Source organism: Pipistrellus kuhlii, unplaced genomic scaffold, assembly GCF_014108245.1.
Source record: "Pipistrellus kuhlii isolate mPipKuh1 unplaced genomic scaffold, mPipKuh1.p scaffold_m20_p_2, whole genome shotgun sequence".
Lineage (NCBI taxonomy): Eukaryota > Metazoa > Chordata > Mammalia > Chiroptera > Vespertilionidae > Pipistrellus > Pipistrellus kuhlii.
In genome coordinates, this window is record NW_023425515.1 from 170,022,706 (window position 1) to 170,042,702 (window position 19,997).

The 19,997-nt window shown below is 38.6% G+C and overlaps 1 protein-coding gene and 1 non-coding gene across 5 annotated transcripts in view; both read right to left on the reverse strand.

Annotated features, from left to right (window-relative positions):
- Nucleotides 1-19,997, reverse strand: part of GPBP1L1 (GC-rich promoter binding protein 1 like 1) — a 47,578-nt gene that overhangs the window by 7,004 nt on the left and 20,577 nt on the right. For 2 of the 4 annotated variants that reach the window (XM_036446595.2, XM_036446598.2), the window contains exons 2-7: nucleotides 16,879-17,906; nucleotides 15,829-15,943; nucleotides 13,670-13,799; nucleotides 12,534-12,820; nucleotides 6,150-6,222; nucleotides 4,721-4,914 (exon numbers count right to left, since the gene is read on the reverse strand). In XM_036446595.2, coding sequence (XP_036302488.1) covers nucleotides 4,721-4,914; nucleotides 6,150-6,222; nucleotides 12,534-12,820; nucleotides 13,670-13,799; nucleotides 15,829-15,888 — 744 coding nt within the window. In that variant the 5' untranslated portion in view covers nucleotides 15,889-15,943; nucleotides 16,879-17,906. Of the gene's footprint in view, nucleotides 1-4,720; nucleotides 4,915-6,149; nucleotides 6,223-12,533; nucleotides 12,821-13,669; nucleotides 13,800-15,828; nucleotides 15,944-16,878; nucleotides 17,923-19,997 lie in introns of those variants that run through there. The other 2 variants (XM_036446594.2, XM_036446596.2) reach the window with 2 other exon arrangements.
- LOC118724996 lies at nucleotides 1,689-1,795 on the reverse strand. The gene has a single exon (XR_004989764.1). It is a non-coding gene; the product is annotated as a U6 spliceosomal RNA (small nuclear RNA).

Here is a 19,997-nt window from a genome sequence, read left to right on the forward strand (position 1 = left end):
GGGAAGAAAGAACAAATCAGAACCAGCAAGTGGACAGAAAGAAGCTCAGCCTGTAAGATCACAAGGCAAAGAGTAAAATGTTACATGGGAACATTATTTTCCAGAGCAAACCCGCTTCATCATGTTTGGCGGAATGCAACCTCCTGGGCACTTGAAATGAAAAGGCAAATGGGAACCAAACAAATACACAGATATTAATAGGTATTTTTCAAAAACCCAACAACAACAACAACAACAACAAAATCTCTAGTTCAATAAGCCTGGCACATGCTGGAGTGAATAAAATTCAACAGGTTTCTTTACTGTGCTATTTCTCAAAACATTTAAATGAACATGTGCATACAGCGTTTTCCAAAATTATGTGACAACAAAATGTCTTCTTTTATGGTGTGTTATTAACCTCAATGTAACCCTGATACCCTAAAAAAAAAAAAAAAAGCACTCCAGAAAAATGTTGTTTCCCAGAAACATCAATGGCTAGTTCCAGTCCAGGGGGAGCAATGTAAATGGCTGGACATTCCTGCTTAGTACAGAGGCCCTTCTTTTTCCCAGCCTACTGGGGTCTGGGCATATTGTCAGGCATAATTATGATATTCACTTTTTATAGAAAATGACACCGAGGTTAAGAAAGTTATACATTTGTTCAAGGTTACTCAGGTAGTATGTGGTAACTTTTTTCACAATGACTCCAAAAGAACATGCAAGCAGTTAAGAGACAGATAAAAGATTGTTTTTTTCTTGCAAAGATGGCTGCTTATGTCAGGCTAAATATACACAGGACACACAAACCCAGAAGGTTTCTGTCATAGTATTACAGAAGGTTTAACAGGCAGTGTTATATGCAAAAGGATATGTACATCTCTGCCCAAATGAAGATACTTGATCTTCATTTTCCATTACTCAAACACTGTGCTGGTCATCGGAGAAAACAATTATGACCCGCACATTTATCTTAGAGGAATAATATATGGAAATACTCTAAAGTGAACCATATACCGACCACTGTTTTCTTTTTTTAAAATGTGCTCTTTTCCTCCAAAGTACAAACCAAGCCCCATTCTCCACTTTGAATGATTCTGTGCCTTCTATTGGACTGAAAAATAGAAATCACTGAATACAAACTTTCCCTAATTACTTCCTTTGCACCTCAAGTTCCTTTGATAGCTTCATCCTTTCTACCATTCCGTATGTTTGTTCTTTTTCCTTTGAGAATTATTTTCCCCTTGTATCTTCAATCTCCTTCTCTTTAATAATTTGTTTGGACATATAGAGAAAAATGAATAAATAAATCTCCATCTGCCTACTAGTCATTTCACCTCTTCCTTCCTCTAACATCTTATATTCAAGGTACCAAGTACCATTCTTTCCTGAAACTGATCTTTCTCTTATCTAACTCCAGTGAAATGGTTCCATAGTTATTCTGGTTTTCCAGGGAAGAATACTTAAGTGTTTCCTTCCTGTCTAATCTGCTTCCCATTATGTGGCATCACCACCTCCTTTCTTTGCCTTCTTTTACCATCTCTATTGAAGCTTCATTGCCTTTTACAAGGACAGCAGCTTTTACACCAGTTTTCCTATTTCTAATTTAGTCCTACACAACAGGGCTAAACTGATCCTAAGATCCATGTTATGATTTTTATACTTGCCACTTCTTGATCCCCTATTTTTTTTTAAACCATTTTAAATACAAAAATATGGACTGCTTCATGAATTTGTATATCATCCTTCTGCAGAGGTTATGCTAATCTTCTCTGTATTATTCCAATTTTGGTGTATGTGCTGTTGAAGCAAGCACCACCCTCTAAAGATTTTTAAGATCTTAACCAATCAAAGCATAACATGCTAATGATATGCTAAGGAGGCTGGACGGCTCACTATGATATGCACTGACCACCCAGAGGTAGACATTACAACCAGTAGGTTAGCTTGTTGCTGGGGTCTGGCAGATCAGGACTGAATGAGATGGGACAGACACGTCTTGGAGCCTTCCCACAGTCCCTCCCAGGCTGGCCAACCTCCCACATCCTCTCTGGTCTGATGGTGCATTGGTGGGGTCCCTCGATCTGGCCTCTGCCCTCTGCAATTTGGGACCCCTCAGGAGATGTTGGAGAGCTAGTTTCAGCCCAATCCCCCAGGCCAGGCTGAGGGACCCCACTGGTGCACAAATTCGTGAACCAGGCCTCTAGTTTAAAATAAACACTTATGAAAACTCTTCATAAACTTAAGGAATGGAACATAAAATGCTGCCATGTTGACAGTAATAATTACCATTTACAATATAAGTACTTACTACATGCTAATTTTAAGTACTTCACAAAAATTTCTCATTATTCCTCAAGAAACCCTTAAAAGATAGGTATTATTACCTCCACTTTATATTCACATTGTTTTCATTCTACACCAGAGGAACAAGTATCCTAAATCCTTTTTAAAAATAATTCCACTTTTAAGTTTTATTCCTATTTCTTGCTGGACCATATCCTTCTATGACCTCTTTCAAGTACATTTCCAGGTGTCTTCACAGGTTTCTTCCTAAAGATTTTCTTCATCCTTTCACTTAATCTGACCTATACCTATATTCTATTTCTTTTTATTGTCGTTTCAAACATGCTACTATCTCCACTTCAACCCATATAATTTCAGAATCTCCTGAGTTGTTCTTTCAGATCTACACTACTTTCCTAAAACCTCAAGTCAAATATTACCAAAAACTTTCAAATTGCTAAGGGTAAAAATATTTTTTTCAGTTATTTCCCTCAATTTCTCATTAACAATTGACAAGTGTTGACAACCCTGGTTGCTAGTTTAAATTCACCTACCCAGACATCTTCGATAGGGTTGGCAAGCTACAACCCATGGGTTAAACAAAGATCATGTATCATATGTGACCAGCAAAGCCTAAACTATATATTATATGATCCTTTACAGCACATGTGTCAAACACAAGGCCCGCGGGCCAAATCCGTCCCGCCAGGCCTTGCAATGTGGCCCGCACCGCGCTGTCATCACTGCACTCCGCTGCGTTTCCATCACAATGACAGTTTATGACTGTTCAGTAAACCATTCGGCCCGCGATTTAGGCTGGATTTTAGATTTTGGCCCCTTCTCTGATTGAGTTCGACACCCCTACTTTACAGAAACGTTTACCAGCAGCTACTACCGTATTTTTCGGACCATAAGACGCTCCGGACCATAAGATGCACCAGTTTTTAGAGAAGGGAAATGAAGAAAAAAAGATTCTGAAACAAAGTGTCCTAAAATATTTTATGTGCATTAAAACCCAACATCACAGTCATAAACACATGTAATCAACCCTGTAAAGTAAACAGCAGCATTTAGAACCATTTTAGAGCCGGGCAAGCACACAGAGACCACACAGAGCCGGGCAAGTAAAAAAACTTTTTTTTAAAAGTATATGTGTAGGCTATATTTGGACCATAAGACGCAGGGACTTCCCCCCCCCCCACTTCTGGGGGGAAAAAAGTGCGTCTTACGGTCCGAAAAATACGGTATATAGATGGTTTGGGACCGTTGAAGGGAGTTAGGAAGAGGACATGACATATTCAAGGATGATCATTCTGGCAGTTCTGTGAAAAATGAATAGAAAAAAGAGGAATGGTACATCTACACAATGGAATACTATGCTGCCATAAAAAAGAAGGAATTCTCATCATTTGCAGCAACCTGGATGGAATTGGAGAACATCATGCTGAATGAAATAAACCAATCAATGAAAGAGAAACACCACATGACCTCACTCATTTGTGGATGATAAAGAACATTATAAACTGAGGAACCAAAAGATATAGAGACAGTATATCAACAAGTAGACTGTCAAATTACAGCGGGGAGGGGAGGAAGATCTGGGAGAGATAATAGATCAACCAAAGGACTTTTATACATGCATATAAGTACAACCAATGGACACAAAACTCTGGGGAGGGAGGGGATGTGTGGGAGGGAAGGAGGGGGGCAAAAAAAAAAATCAATAAAATATATATATATATAAAAAAAAAAAAAAAGGAAAGAGAAGTATATAATAATAAAGATGAGATGACAAGGGCATAGGACATTAGAAAAGTAATAACTGATAGGGACTTTATAATTTTTTAGCATAGGGGAATGAATCAGGAGAAAGAGATAGCAGCAGTTAGATACTGAGCTAAATGATCAGATGGATATTAGTGCTGTTAATGGAAACAGCAAATCAGAAGAAGCCTGGCCTGTGTGGCTCAATGGTTGAGTGTTGACCTATGAACCAGAAGGTCATTGTTTGATTCCTGGTCAGGGCACATGCCGGGTTAGTGGGCTTGAACCCTAGTGTGGGGCATTCAGGAGGCAGCCGATCATTGATTCTCTCTCATCATTGATATTTCTATCTCTTTCTCCCTCTCCCTTCCTCTCTGAAATTAATAAAGATCTATTAAAAAAAAGTAATTGACTTAAAAAAAAAAGGGGGGGAGGGGAAGCAGGTTTATGAGATGAAGCTAATGAATGAGAGGCCTACTAAAAATCCAGACAGCAGCAATAAGAGACAGCAGCAAAAAAAGAGTTTGGAGACAGAATACAAACAAAAACAAAAACAAAAAGAAAACAAACAAAAAAAACATACTATATAACAAGTTCTGAATATTTGTGAATGATTCAACAGAAAAATATAAACTTACTATTCCCCCAAACTTCTGCTCTGTAAAGTTCTTACATGGATTCCAAATCATACCTTGGAAGGAGGTGGTGCAGGCTTAGGAACCAGGTTCTTATAGACGCTTGGAACCATGTTGGACGATTTGTTCCCATTTGCATAGTGAGATCCTGATGAGGTGAATGCAGCAGAGAAGGCAGCAGCAGGATCTTCTTTGGAAACTTTTTTGATAACTAGCATTTTGGAGGTTTGTTTGGCACCAGGTGGGTTTTCTGTGAAATACAATAGTGGAGAAACAAAAGAATGTGAAAATATTAGTTAACAGGAAGCATAGTTTATATGAATGCCTCACATTCAACAAAGAATTGACAATTGAGACTGAGGGACATTCCTGGTGTGTATTTAACAGATAACTCTCAAAAGCGATACTACTTGGGAATTGTAAAAAACAAAAAACAAAAACAAACAAAAAAAAGACAGTATATTAAGCACATGATTCTAAAGTCATAAACCAACCAGAAAGCCCAAAGATGTTAGTAGTCTTTCAGAGACATAACATTCTAGAGTATGGTGCATCACTCAGGCACAGAGCAAACAAGAATATATCCAAGGGTGGCAGCTCCTTTCAACATGGGAACGGAGGCCAAGAAACTGGGGGGAGCTGCCATATTCCATCAACAAAGGGGAAATGGTACAGCAACCACCCTTAATCCTAAAACACAAGATCCAAACCCAGTATTTATATAAAGCCCAACCAATATGATGCCTGGCTACTGAACATGTCTAATGTAGGGACTAGGAGAGTAGTTTGTAAATGCCAAATATCCTAAAATGCCACATCATGTTTGGTTTGAAATACACTGATTTGTCTGTTAATTTTTTATAAGGCTACTTATTCCCATTTATATGTATGTATTTATATATTTTCTCCTTTCCCTATATAATAAGCATCCTTTGTAATTGCCAAGACAAAACAAAAACCCTAAAATACTCAGCAACTGGAACTCAGTTGAATAAAGTGGTCTATAAGATGTGGTATTATATAGCCTTTCCAATATCACTTTAGAAGACTATTCATTAATGTGGAAGAATGCATAGAATAAATTGTTATATATGCCTACCAAATATTTAGGAGACATTGATAACACCTATAATTCAATTTAATTGTAATAAATTAGCAATGTTAATTATAAATTACTTCTTATATTATACTTATAAAACTTTATATATAAATTCTCCCTTCGCTTAAAATCTGTTTTCAAAAATAGAAAAAAAAAATCTGCTTTAAGTTCATGGCTCTATAAGCTCTCAATAATCTTTTTCTAACTCCACTACTATTACATTTCAATGGTATTTTGGGGGGGCAGAGAAGGAGTTAATAGGTGTTAGTTACAAATAGATGAGATGAGAAATAAGATAAAGAAACGAGAGAGATAAAGAATTTTTGTTCTTCTCCCTGATATAAATAATTTAAAGTTGTGCCTTTAAAATGGCAAAATCTACCTACCCCACACTCCAGAAGGGGTCCCAATAGGTCTGCATGGCTGATTCTGTTTGCCAGCTTCTGGATTCAAAGAAGGCTAGGAAAAAAGGGATATTAATAGTTGACATAGAAAGCTAATCATTTTGGCACCTTTTACAAAGTAGTACCACCATGGAACCTATAAAATAATATCAGCAGCATTTGCTTAATGCTGTATTCAGAAATAACTAACAGATAAAAGATGTTGAAATACAAAACAGATAGGTCTTAATCTTAGGCTCTTTTGGGTTTCATTTCCTTTAAAAAGAGGAGGAGGCATAGAGAGCTGAATGAATAAGAATGTGAATCACTCTTCTTAGATTTAAGGACAACCTGTCAGTGAAATGTATTGTAATTATAGCATTTTTAGGATTGCTTTAGGACAGAAGCAAACCATGTGCCAGGGACTGCACTAGTAATAAAAAGGTAATTAACCCAATTAAAAAGAGTCCTTGTCCCCACAAGGATTAGTTTTACTATAAAGATAAACTTAAAGACAAATAAGTCCAATGGAAGGTTATAGGAACCATGAAAATATCCATATTAAAGAAGGAGTATTAAGAATAGTCAATTTCATGGGAAAGAGAAGTGCTCTTAGAAAAATTTTCAATGGGAGATGACTAAGAGTCTGTAAAGACAATTTCCAAAGCTGGAATATGGGCGAGTCTGCAGAACAAAATGCTCAGTGAACACTAAGACAGGAAAGCATGAAAAAGAATAAAATATTCAGCAACCCGCAAACAGTTCAAAATGATCAGTACTAGGGAAAGAGGGGATACTTTTGTGAGGAAAGAGATGTTTGGCAAAGTAGGTAAGAGGAGTATTTCTGGGAGACTGACTTTTATTTCTATAGGTAATGATCCATCTTTCATAAATAGAGTTAACCATGATCCAATCATTAGTTTACCCGGTTTGGTAGCAGCTTGAAGGATGTATTTGAGGGGTTTAAACACATTAATTAGGAGACCATTAGAAGACTAATTTCATAATCCAGAAAAGTAATAAAGGCAACAGAAGTAAAGGAAGATGAGGAAAAGGATGGAGAAGTGTTAAAGAGCAATAGTTCTTGAGAATGGCACTGGGTGCAAGCCTAAACTTTAAAATCTGGTAATAGATTAAGAAATGTCTTTTTGATACAATTGATCATGGAATATTAAACAAATAGAAAGATGCCCAGACTCCACTACAGAGCTTCTGAATAAAAATCTCTAGGGGCAGGGCCCTAGCAAGTATATAATTTCTACCTGTCAAGGTGAGAATCATTACTTTAGATTCTGAAGTTTAGAATAAGCACAGATACAAATACCAACTCACTATATAAGTGAACAAAACAGTGACAAAATATGATTTTTTAAATTTATAATATAAGGTTTTAATAGGCCTAGTTTATAGATGTGTGAAAATATCAACTCCATTTTAAAAAAAATATATATTTTATTGATTTTTTACAGAGAGAAAGGGAGAGATACAGAGAGCTAGAAATGTCAATGAGAGAGAAACATCGACCAGCTGCCTCTTGCACAACCCCTACTGGGGATGTGCCCGCAACTCAGATACATGCCCTTTTCCGGAATCGAACCTGGGATCTTTCAGTCCGCAGACCGACGCTCTACCACTGAGCCAAACCTGTTTCGGCCCAACTCCATTTTTGTGTCTCAATTTCATTAGATTTTTAAAGTTTCATACCTTTGACCAACCTCACTGTTTATCTCTTTTTATTGTTTAAAGTATTAAAAATAGTAGTACATATGTCTCCTTTCCCCCCATTGACTTCCTCCACTCCCTGGCACATGCCCTCACACCTCTTGTGTCTGTGTCCATTGGTTATCTTTATATGCATACAAAAAGCCCTTTGATTGATCTCTTACCCTGCCTCCCCAACCCTCCCCTGCCTTCCCGCTGGTTTGACAGTATGTTTGAAGCTTCTTTATTTCTGTTATTTATTTTTGTTCATAAGTTTATGATGTTCTTTATATTCCACAAATGATTGAGAACGTGATATTTAACCTCTGTCCTTAGCAAGCATATCAAAGCCTTCCAACTGGCTATCCGTGTTCCTTAAAATGAAGCCATAAATATTTTATTAGTTAATAGCCAAAATGGCGTGACAACTGAGATAAATATCAAACTACTGATAGTAGCAATGATAAACAATACTCTATCTCAAGACCACCAGGAGGTACAGCCCCAGGAGCACTGCATTTTTGTCCCTTTGTCTTATCAATTACAAGTACCCAAGTTACCCTATCAAAAAAGTATACCAGCCATAACTGGTTTGGCTCAGTGGATAGAGCTTCCGCCTACATACTGAAGGATCCCAGGTTCAATTCCGGTCAAGGGCATGTACCTTGGTTGTGGACACATCCCCAGTGGGAAGTGTGTAGGAGGCAGCTGATCAATGTTTCTCTCATCGACGTTTCTAACTCTCTGTATCTTTCCCTTCCTCTGTAAAAAATCAATAATATATACATTTTTAAAAAGTATACCATAGAGGAGAATTATCTGCGGAGTTCCTAAGTCTTCAACCCAATCTTCCATTAAGTAAGTTACCCTGTATCAAATTATATGGAGTTGCCTATTTTGTCTGTCAGTCTTAAAACACCTCTCTCATTAGGAGGCCATTACACCTTTGCCCAATCAGATACCTGAGTGTCTGCTCCCTTGTGGTCAGTGCACATCATAGCAACCGGTTGTTTTGCCATTCTGTCGATTTGCATATTAGCCTTTTATTATATAGGATTGGAACTTTTCCTGCCAAAATTTGTTATGATTTTTTCTCAATTCTAACTTTTAATCTATTTGTTTCTCCTCAATTTGTCCATTTGTATGTGATTGTTTTTGGGAATGTGGATCAAGATAGTTTTTAAAACAAACATTTTATTGACTTTTTACAGAGAGGAAGGGAGAGGGATAGAGTTATAAACATCGATCAGCTGCCTCTTGCACATCTCTTATTGGGGATGAACCTGCAACCAAGGTACATGCCCTTGACCGGAATCAACTTGGGACCTTTCAGTCCACAGGGGGATGCTCTATCCACTGAGCTTGCGGACTGAAAGGTCCCAGGTTCGATTCTGGTAAAGGGCATGTACCTTGGTTGCGGGCACACCCCCAGTAGGGGGTGTGCAGAAGGCAGCATCAATGATGAGAGAGAAATCATTGATCCCAACTCCTGGATGTCCTCTACGGGGGATCGAACTTGCATCAGGGTCAAAAGTATCCTGACCAGGAATCAAACTGTGACCTGGTAGTTCAGTGGTTGGCAAACTGCAGCTTGTGAGCCCCACATGTGGCTCAAGAGCTGCGGTTTGCCGCTCTGTTGACTAAGGAGTTTGCTGACCACTGTGCTAGTTCATAGGTGGATGCTCAAATACTGAGCCACACGGGATGGAATCTGAAGCTCAATCTGGATTACATTTCCAAAAGTTTTGTCCTATCCCCAAAAAAATTTGCTTTGAAAGGGAATATTGCTGGTTAGTATGAACAATGATAGAACCCTGTGGTAGTTATTCATTTATTGTCTCTTAATTCCAAAGTCATCCATTCTGTCTGCTCTGTGTAAATGTTTCTGTGCACTTTAAAAAATTTCCTTTGTCAGCTGGCATGCTTTTTCTTAAACTATATTTTATTGATTTTATTACAGTGAGGAAGAGAGAGGGATAGAGAGCTAGAAACATCGATGAGAGAGAATCATCGACCAGCTGCCTCCTGCACACCCCCTACTGGGGATGTGCCGGCAACCAAGGTACATGCCCTTGACCAGAATTGAACCCGGGACCCTTCAATCCTCAGGCCGATGCTCTATCTACTGAGCCAAACCGGTTTCGGCTGGCATGATAATTTTTATCAGTAGAGAACAATGGAGAAACTTTTGCTTCTTGTTCCGGTGTGCTTACTCTGCAGACTCCTGTAGCACCCAGTTTCTGCTAAGCCAGGTTCTGAAGTACAAGTGAGCTCTGACTTGAGTGATTTTGTTGCAGAGAGACATCTTCTATGAACAGTATTATCAAGTACTCCAGAAGCCAGTTTTCTAGCATGTTCCCTGGAGAAACCCCTCAGCAGTTGCTCAGACATTCAGTGAGCCATAGCTAAGTCTTTTTCAACAAGGTCTGGATCTCAGTCTTGGAGTGGTGATTGGGGAATGGGGAATTCTTCCTTAGGTGCTCATCTTAGCCTTAGGGTTAGTGGCTGCTCCTTTTATCTGCTATTTCAATCTTCTTTAGTATTCTCTTACTTTTTATTAGTTAATCACTCATTACACCATCCTAATATTCATATTATTTTTTGTATAAAACTGCCATCTTCTTTCTTTTGCATACTTTAATTTCAAAATTAAACAAACAACCTCTCCTCTTCGCAAATAAACATCCAAACCTGATGTCAAATGTGGGAAGGGAAGGGAAGGGAAGGCAAGGTTTGAGACTCTTGTATTCTGCCTTAGTATATGTGTATTTATTATAATTTCATTCATAATAGCCCAAAATTAGAAATAATTTAAATGTCTATCAACATCAAAATAGAAAAGTTGTGGTGTAATCATGTAATGGATTATTTATTCAGTAATAAAAGGAATAACTGATGTAATAACATGATGAATACCAGTGAAGCTTTACAGTGAATACCTACTGTATAATTACATTAATATGACATTCTAGAACAGGCAAATAACCTATAGAGGGACAAAAATCAGAAATCATTGTCGGCTCTATGTTTTCTGGGAATCATTTAACTGAGCCTTTTAAGATTCCTGAAGGTTGCGGCCAGATGGAAAAATTGTAATTATTTTATTCTTTTGTAAAATAGTCTAGAGCATATTTGGCAAATGTTAATATTTCATAAAGTTAAGTGATGTGCTAACTTGACAATTTTCTTCATACTTTATGTGCACTTAGAATATTGCATAAAAACCATAAATGCAAAATAAATTTGCCCTTACTGACCTTGTTCAGGTTTGATTTGACAACAAATTTCCACTTAAACCACTTAGCAGGTGAAGATAATGCTACCTTAACCTTTTTCTTTCTGTCATCAATTCATTTCTCAGTTGGGATGCCACAGAACTGATAAAGGACTTTCTTATCAAACTATGCCAATCAGTTGTTTAAACTTCCATACTACTTCAATTTTTTTTTTACAATCTCTTTAAAAAAAAATATTTTTATTGATTTTTAAAAAAATATATTTTATTGATTTTGTACAGAGAGAGTGAGTTAGAAACATCGATGAGAGAGAGTCATCGATCAGCTGCCTCTTGCACACCCCTACTGGAGATATGCCCGCAACCAAGGTACATGCCCTTTACCGGAATCGAACCCGGGACCTTTCAGTCCCCAAGCCGACGCTCTATCCATTGAGCCAAACCGGTTTCGGCTGATTTTTTTTTTTTTACAGAGAGGAAGGGAGAGGGATAGAGAGCTAGAAACATCGATGAGAGAGAAATATCGATCAGTTGCCTCTTACACCCCCGCACTGGGAATGTGCCTGCAACCAAGGTAACATGCCCTTGACTGGAATCAAACCTGGGACCCCCTCAGTCCGCAGGCTGACGCTCTCTCCACTGAGCCAAACCGGTTTCGGCTACAATCTCTTTTTTTTATCAAAGCACTTAAGAAACCCAACTATTGAAGAGACCTAAATGCACTTGTTTTCTTTAAGCTCAGCTGGTTGTGGTCATAGATAAATATTAAACATTCATGTCAGATATATATTATAATTACAGTGGGTTCATTTAATTATAGGAACAAAAGTATAATACAAAAAGAAACTCATTTATAATAAGGATACAATAAAATTTTTTGATTGTTGATTTGATGATTTCACCAAGTTTACAAAATGTGATGAACAACAGATTTTGTTTCTTCATCACTCCTATTAGTCTTTCATGAATTTGCTTAAAAGAATACTTTTGATTTAGAGCTCCAAAGGCATGTAATTCAACACACAGTAGCATCAAGTTTCACAAAATAGACAATAGCTAGATTACTACTAATTGCATGTTTATAAGTTATTATAACTATTTTATATAAAAGGGCACACTTAGGATAATTGAAGACAATTTAACATGTAGGACTACATTTTTACATTATTATATATATGAATACTAAACCTTATAAAACTTACAGGAAATTAAGGATTTTTTTTTTAAGTTCCAAAGGCATAAAGATGAAAACAAAAGATGTGCTCAAAGTTACATAATATTTTTGACACTATCTTCATGCTAATCAACTGTTTTCAGAAAACAATAAAAATCTAAATTTAGGGAGTCCATTTTTAGTAATTTCTGAAATGTTCTCATTACTAATAGGGTCTTGTAATTAAGACATTGTTTGTTAGGTTTTAACTGCACAACTAAACCACCATAATACTTACGAAGTCTTCCTCTTCAAACTGCACCTTCTCCACCTTGTCTTCCTTCTTCTCTTCCCGAATCTCTGCGGGCGCCTTTTCCTGAAAGGCACAGCCTTTCCTCGAGTGAAAGCTGCCATTCCAGTGGCGATGGTTTCCTGCGCCACCCCCACTGCGCTGGCTCATGCCATCATGACCCCGGGAAGAGCCATGCCAACCAGATAGGTTTCCTGTGATTCCAGCATATGCTCCCTTAGAGACACCAGAGTCCACAGAATCATGGCGAAACAGGGAGGGCTGGTGCCAGGAATCTAAAACAGTAAGAAAAAGTAACACATTAGATTATTTGTTTCCTGAAAATTCAGAAATTTGGTCATATGGTTCCTGATCTGGTTTATGGTATCACCAAAAGCCCTTCAGGGGGATCTTTTAAATAAAAGATTAAGCCTCGACTGGTTTGGCTCAATGAATAGAGTGTCGGCCTGTGGACTGAGAGGTCCCAGGTTCCACTCCAGTCAGGAGCATATGCCTTGGTTGCAAGCATCCCCAGTGAGAGGTGTGCAGGAGGCAGTTGAATGATGCTTCTCTCTCATCTACATTTCTAACTTTCTATCCTTCTTCCATCTTCTCTGTAAAGAATAAAATATATATTTAAAAAAATAAATAAAAGATTAAATTTACAGAAATCACAAAATACATCTTTTATTTTTTAAAAAAATATTTATTATTATTTTTTTTAAAATATATTTTATTGATTTTGTACAGAGAGGAAGGGAGAGATAGAGAGCCAGAAACATCGATGAGAGAGAGTCATCGATCAGCTGCCTCTTGCACAACCCCTACTGGGGATATGCCCACAACCAAGGTACATGCCCTTGACCGGAATCGAACCTGGGACCTTTCAGTCCCCTAGCCGACGCTCTATCCATTGAGCCAAACCGGTTTCGGCACATCTTTTACTTTTAAGTAATTTCAAAATGAGTTCCACTGAATAAATGACTCAGGAGAACATAACAATGTTAGAAAGCCAACATAATTGGAGGATCTGAGAACTATGCTTACAAAAGATCATAATTTCAAGATTATGGACATGCACCCTCATGCTGGGCTTGCCCTAATTGAGTAAGTTAAATATAAACATGGAAGTTGGCATGACTCACCTCCTGTGGTTCGTAGAGGTCCATTGTTAAAAAAGCCATCAGAGGAATTATGTCGACGACGGCTTATACCAAATCTACCATCTCCTCGGGGTAGGTGCTCCCCGTGTTTTTCAAAGGTGGTTGTAGGTGACTACGGTGATAAAGAATAGGGAAACAACAGGTAAGTAGATGTGTCTTTCTTAGGTTCTGTAGCAGGCTTTTAGAAAATGAGAACTGGTAGAAACTACCGTTATGAGAATACTAGTGAACCAGTGTGCAGATTCATGCACACTGAAAGGAAATTAATTATAAGAAATACTTTTTTTAATATTTTATTTTTGTCTAAAGTTTTACATGTCTCCTTTTCCCCCAATTGACTCCTCCCTCCTCTGCCCCAGCCATTCCGACCTCGGGCAAGCCCCCATCACCCTAGTGACTATGTCCATTGGTTAGGCTAATAAGTATGCATACAAGTCCTTTAGTCCTCTCTAATAAGAAATATTTTAATATCGCTATTTGCCCTTTCTCTATAATAGATTTTTAATATAAATTCACGATCAACAATGACAGATTGAAACACTTGGTTGCAACTGGTGCCAGCGAGAGCTTTATTATGTATCACACATACGTGAGTCAACTTAGCCTTTTATAGATATAGAATAAACTTGCTTAGTTAGACCTGCTTCCTGATGTACTTTTTATATCTCAGTGACGCATCCCCCAACTTCTCTTTCAGGTAAAGTGTTAGAAACACAGCAGTAAATATCAACACAAAGCAGGTATTATTGTAGATCATGCAGGGAGAACAAAGGGTAAAATATTTAACTGCAGCAGTGTTTGACTATATTCTGCACAGTGAGAAATCCTGAAGTCATTTTCAAGGTCCACCATTTCTTTCTTTCTTTCTTTTTTTTTTTAGTGGGGTCAAGTTTCTAAACTTTCTAATTCTCTGTTTTTTGGCTAATGAAAAGAAAATAGGATTCCACAGAGTCTCCTATCTATCTACTCCAGGACTTCTGTGAGGATCAAATGAGATGAGGCATGGGAAAACGCTTCACAGACATTTGTTTAAGGTGTAGAATGTTTGTAGCTAGCTATAAAGCAAGTTGTGCTCCTGGACTGAGGAAACTGCAAGGAGGCTCGTCATTACTAGAGAAAGGAAGCCAGGCATTGCTGTGATGTCATTACCCAGTACCCATAGCCACCATTTCTGGGTGGGCTGTGGACCCCATTTTGCGCCATGTGGTCTCAGCAACATTGGTTGCAATTTGGTGGGCTGTTGCTCATGGGTGGTGGCAGTGGCGGGCCTGTGTCCCACTAGGGGAAAGCTGAGTGTTTCTTTGTGATCGCCAGGTCCTCAGTGCCGTTTCTCTGTGCGTGTCACAGCAACTCCTGTGTTGAGCATCTGGCCCCTGGTGGTCAACGCACATCATAGCGATCCGTCGGATGGTCAGACACTTTTAGCATGCGCGCGCACGCGCGCGCGCGCGCACACACACACACACACACACACACACACACACACATTTTTACATCTATTTTATTAATATTTTCACCAATAATTGGTATTGCTAGTCTTTTTTATTTTAGCCACTGTAGTGGGTTATAACAATTTTTCTCCTATTCTTTTTTATGGTTTTTAAGTTCTGCATTAAATTACCTTGGCACTTGTAAAATCAACTAGTTACATATTTAGGACTATTTTTGAATTCTCTATTTTATTCCATTGCTTTAATATTCCTATCCTTATGCCAATACCACACAACTTTGCTTACTGTTCTTTATTAAAAATACTGAAATTTGCCTGGCTGGGATAGCTCAGTGGTTGAGCATCTACCCATGAACAGGTCACTATTCGTTTCCAGGTGAGGGCACATACCGGGGTTGCAGGCTCCATTTCCAGTAGAGGGACAAGCAGGAGGCAGCCAATCAATAATACTCTCATCATTAATGTTTCTTTCTATCCTATCTCCTTCTCCCTTGCTCTCTGAAATCTATCTATTTATATAAATATAAAATAGAACAAAGGTAAGTAGTCTGTGAAAATGTATTTGAAATCCTCTTGAAAAGCTGAAAATCCAAAAACACCAAGAGTGTAAAACAGAAGCCATAGACAAGTTGGGCATGGAAAAAGCCCCTGGTATTTGGATAGTTACTATAGGAATGGACCAGTACCTTACCTTAACTGCCTGTGGTGTTGAAAAATTTAGCCAAGGAGGAACAAAGTCATGCTGCGCCATTTAGGTCCAGTGTCTCTTTTCAGCAAGGTGAGGCATCCAACCTCATGGCCAGGATCTGAAAATGAGAGCTCTCTAATCATTTATGCTTGCAAGATCTTGATACTAATGTGTAAAGGAGTTTGTGACTACTTATGATCCTGCTCTTTACAGAAAGACCTGCCTTCTAGGTCTGTCTATATTAACGATCCGCATCCATACTTCAGAGAAGTTTTAAACAAAGAAATGGTCTCTGAACATATATCCAGGAAAAACACACACATACAAAAAGTGACCTAGACCTGGAAGGTTATAAGCAGCAGCTAATGAATTCTTGAGTTATAGCAGAAGAACCTTAAGAATAAACATTTAGCCCTGGCTGGTTTGGCTCAGAGGATAGAGCAGCACCAGCCTATGGACTGAAGGGTCCCCAGTTCGATTCTGGCCAGGGGCACATGCTCAAATTAAGGGTGTGCAGAAAGAAAAGAATCAGTGATTGTCTCTCATCATTGATGTTTCTATCTCTCCCTTTCCCTTCTTCTCTGAAATCAATAAAAATATATTAAAAAAAAAGAATAAACAAACAAAAAAAAACTTCCTAGAGAAGGAAGATACAACCTTTCAAGTGTTTTATTTAGCCCTAACTGGTTTGGCTCAGTGGATAGAGTGTTGTCAAAGGCATGTACCGTGGTTGTGAGCACATCCCCAGTGAGGGGTGTGCAGGAGGCGGCTGATCGATGTTTCTCACCAATGTTTCTAACTGTCTATCCCTCTCCCTTCCTCTCTGTAAAAAAAAAAAAATCAATAAAAAATATATTTTTAAAAAGTTTTATTTAGTTCACATTTTAATGTCCTCAAACACAAACTATCATCAGTTTTTCCTAAAAGATCATTATTGTCTCCAAATCACTCCACTGATATTTTCCAAAATCACATACACCAGAAAGCAGTATATCTTCCATGATACATATACATATAGTCTTCTTCCAAAGTTAGACATAAGAGAATACTTACCCCAGAGTGTAACCTCTGTGGTCCTGTTTCTGGAACTCCTTGAGTCTGCCAGCTGGATTTCCCACGACGTTCTCGTTAGAAGGGTGCTTAATAAGGCTGACGAGCAGCACACCTTATGATGAAGCACAAAGAAGCCAGGCTCTGTGTGGATCACTCTCTCAGTCCCCTCAATTGCTCATCTTAAACTACCTATTTCCTGACAGTTTCCAAAAGGGAAAAGGAGGGAGGGGGGAGGGGAAGGGGAAGATAAAAAAAGTATTTGTTACATTTAAAAATGGGGGGAAGGGGAAAGATCTATGTCTATGTTCACCTCATTCAACTTCCTTGAGTGATGGTTCTATGATGTTGTTTAAATAGATAATACATGGATATTTGCACAGTGAGTAAAAACACTGTTTATAATAAAGTCATAACTAGAAAGAGGTGGACTTGCAAGGGCAAATAATGTCATCTAAGTGACAGATCAAAAATATAATACTAAAGAGCTATAAAAGAGCTTCCGAGCATTCAACTCCAGTGGCAAAACATCCACATGACAAAGCCCTTAATTTACATATCTCATTATTCTTACACAGCTGCTAAAAATAGTGTGCAGATATGTATTTATATTTGTTTTATTCTTCAAAATCTAAGGATATAAGAAATCTTGTTAAAAAAAAAAAAATCAGACAGGAACTTGATATACTTTTCCCTCCAAATAGCAGCTTTCAAGGCAAATTTCTTGGTATAAAGCTCCCAAATGTATCTTCTATTTCTTTGGTCTTCACTATTTATAAATTCACAGCAAAATTAAAACAAGTAGAAAGATGGGGTTTAAGGATTCGTCAAGGAGAAAGAGTTCCAAAGTGAGGTTTTCTTCTCTTTAGTTTTCTGTATTTCACTTGTTTTGCCCTTTCCCCGAAGACTGAAATTGAGCTACTAGAAGGTGATGTGAAGAATCTTCTATTGCTTCAGTAGAGAAGTCACGTATTATTTTGGATCCACATCCATCATTAACCAATAATTTAAAAGGCCACAGGAATCTAACACTACAAAAAACAAACAAAAACAAAATAACATTATCACAAGGTGAAATCATTATTATATACTAGAGGCTTGGTGCACAAAATTTGTGCAAGGCAGGTGGGGAAAAGGGGAGGGTCCCCTCAACCCTCTCTAATCTGGAACCCTCAGGGGATGTCCGACTGCCAGTTTAGGCCCGATCCTGGGGCCTAAACTGGCAGTTGGACATTCCTCTCACAATCCTGCACTGCTGGCTCACAACTGCTCACCTGCCTGCCAGCCTGATCATCAATAACCACCTCTGTCTGCCGGCCTTATCACCCCCAATTGCCCCCCCACCCCGCTTCCGGCCTGGTTGCCCCCAATTGCCCCCCCCGCTGGCCTGGTCACCTGTAACTGTACCCCATGCACCCTGCCACCGGCCAGGTCACCCCCTCACTGCCCCCCCCAAACCCACCCATGCAGCCTGCTGCTCCGTCATTTGGTCGTTCCTCAATGCTCCCACTGCCAGCCTGGTTGCCCCACACAGCTAGTTCAGTTGTGACGGTCCCTATCTTTCTATATATGTGACTAATTGCTAAAATGACACAATCAAATGATCAATCAAATAAAAGTCCTTAGGAGACAAAATTCTTAAGTCCAATTTAGATATTAATATGTCACCACTTACCCCAACAACATAAACTGGTTATAATTCTAAGAATTTTAGAAAAGCCACCTGAAGAGTCTTGCTTTTTTTTTTTTTTTTTTGCTTTTTTTTTTTTTAATCTTCACCTGAGTATGTTTTCAATGATTTTAGAGAGAGAAACATTGATAAGTTGTCTCCTGTATGTGGCTTGACCAGGAATCAAACCCACAACCTTACCCCAATCATACGAATCATCTGACAAAAGAGCCTGCTTTTTTATATAACCATCAATCCAATTAGCTATCAAAGGAATTCAGAAATGCAAATTATTCCCTGGCCACCAACAGGTGATGGGTTCAATTCCCAGTCGAGGTGCATGTGGGAGACAACCAATCAATGTTTCTCTTTTTCATTGACGCCTGCATGTCTGTCTCTACCTCCCCCTACTCTTCTCTTTAGGTCAATTAAAAAAAGAAGAAGAAAAGAAATGCAAATTAAAGAGTCTGTTAGATTGATACATAGAGCAGCTTGCTATAAATAGTCAAAGAGCAATAGAACTTGCTCATTTATTACCACAGTCATCATCTATCTAATTATTCAGAATAGTAAATACCTCCATAGGGCAATAAAGGGAAAGAAATAAAGATCATGGGGGGCTTCTATAATTCACCCAGCATATATCTAGTCTTTCAGCAAAAATGGAATAGTAATAAAAACTGTCTAATGTTTCAATTAGTTCGAAAGAATAAAACACGCATGTTCTCTAATCACATTGAAAAGTTAGAAGATGACTTTCTCTTGCAATTCCCTCTCCTCTTCCTGATAAAATCCTGTCCATAATGGTTAGGTGGGGTCAAGCAAATTAAGGATCTGTTGGTGGCAGAGGAGGTGCTACAGAAACCCAGAGCAGGATGTGAAGGTGTGTCCATGTGGGATGGAGAAGAGAGAAATGTGTGTGTGTAAAGCAGCGGCACAGTGCAGGATGTCAGCACCCATTAGCCAATGCAAGTGTCCCAGTAGAACAGCCCAATGCACAATGGCAGCCTGAGTTGAATGAGAAGGGCATTCTGGCACAGGGATAAGGATAAGCTAGCTGAGGGCTTCCATGCAGCACGGTGCCTTCACAGGGTGTGGTGAGAAAGGAATACTTTCAAGGGAGAATGTGATAACAAGAGGTTGGTCATATTTTGGGAATTAATCAAAAAGTAAAAATATTAGACAGGGGAGGAACAAAGATGGCAGTATAGGTAAACACCTGAATTTGCTGCCTTGCACAACCACATCAAAACTACAACTAAAAGGCAAAATGGACAGCATTCAGAACCATGGGAAGGCTGGCTGAGTGAGTGGAAATTATACAACTAGAAGGAAAGAGAAAGCGCACTGAGACTGGGAGGAGGTGCAGAAGTGCAGAGGTATGAGGCACGCACACTCTCGGAAATGGGCTGGCAACTGATATGCTGTTGTCTTTTTCAATTGGGAGGGAAAT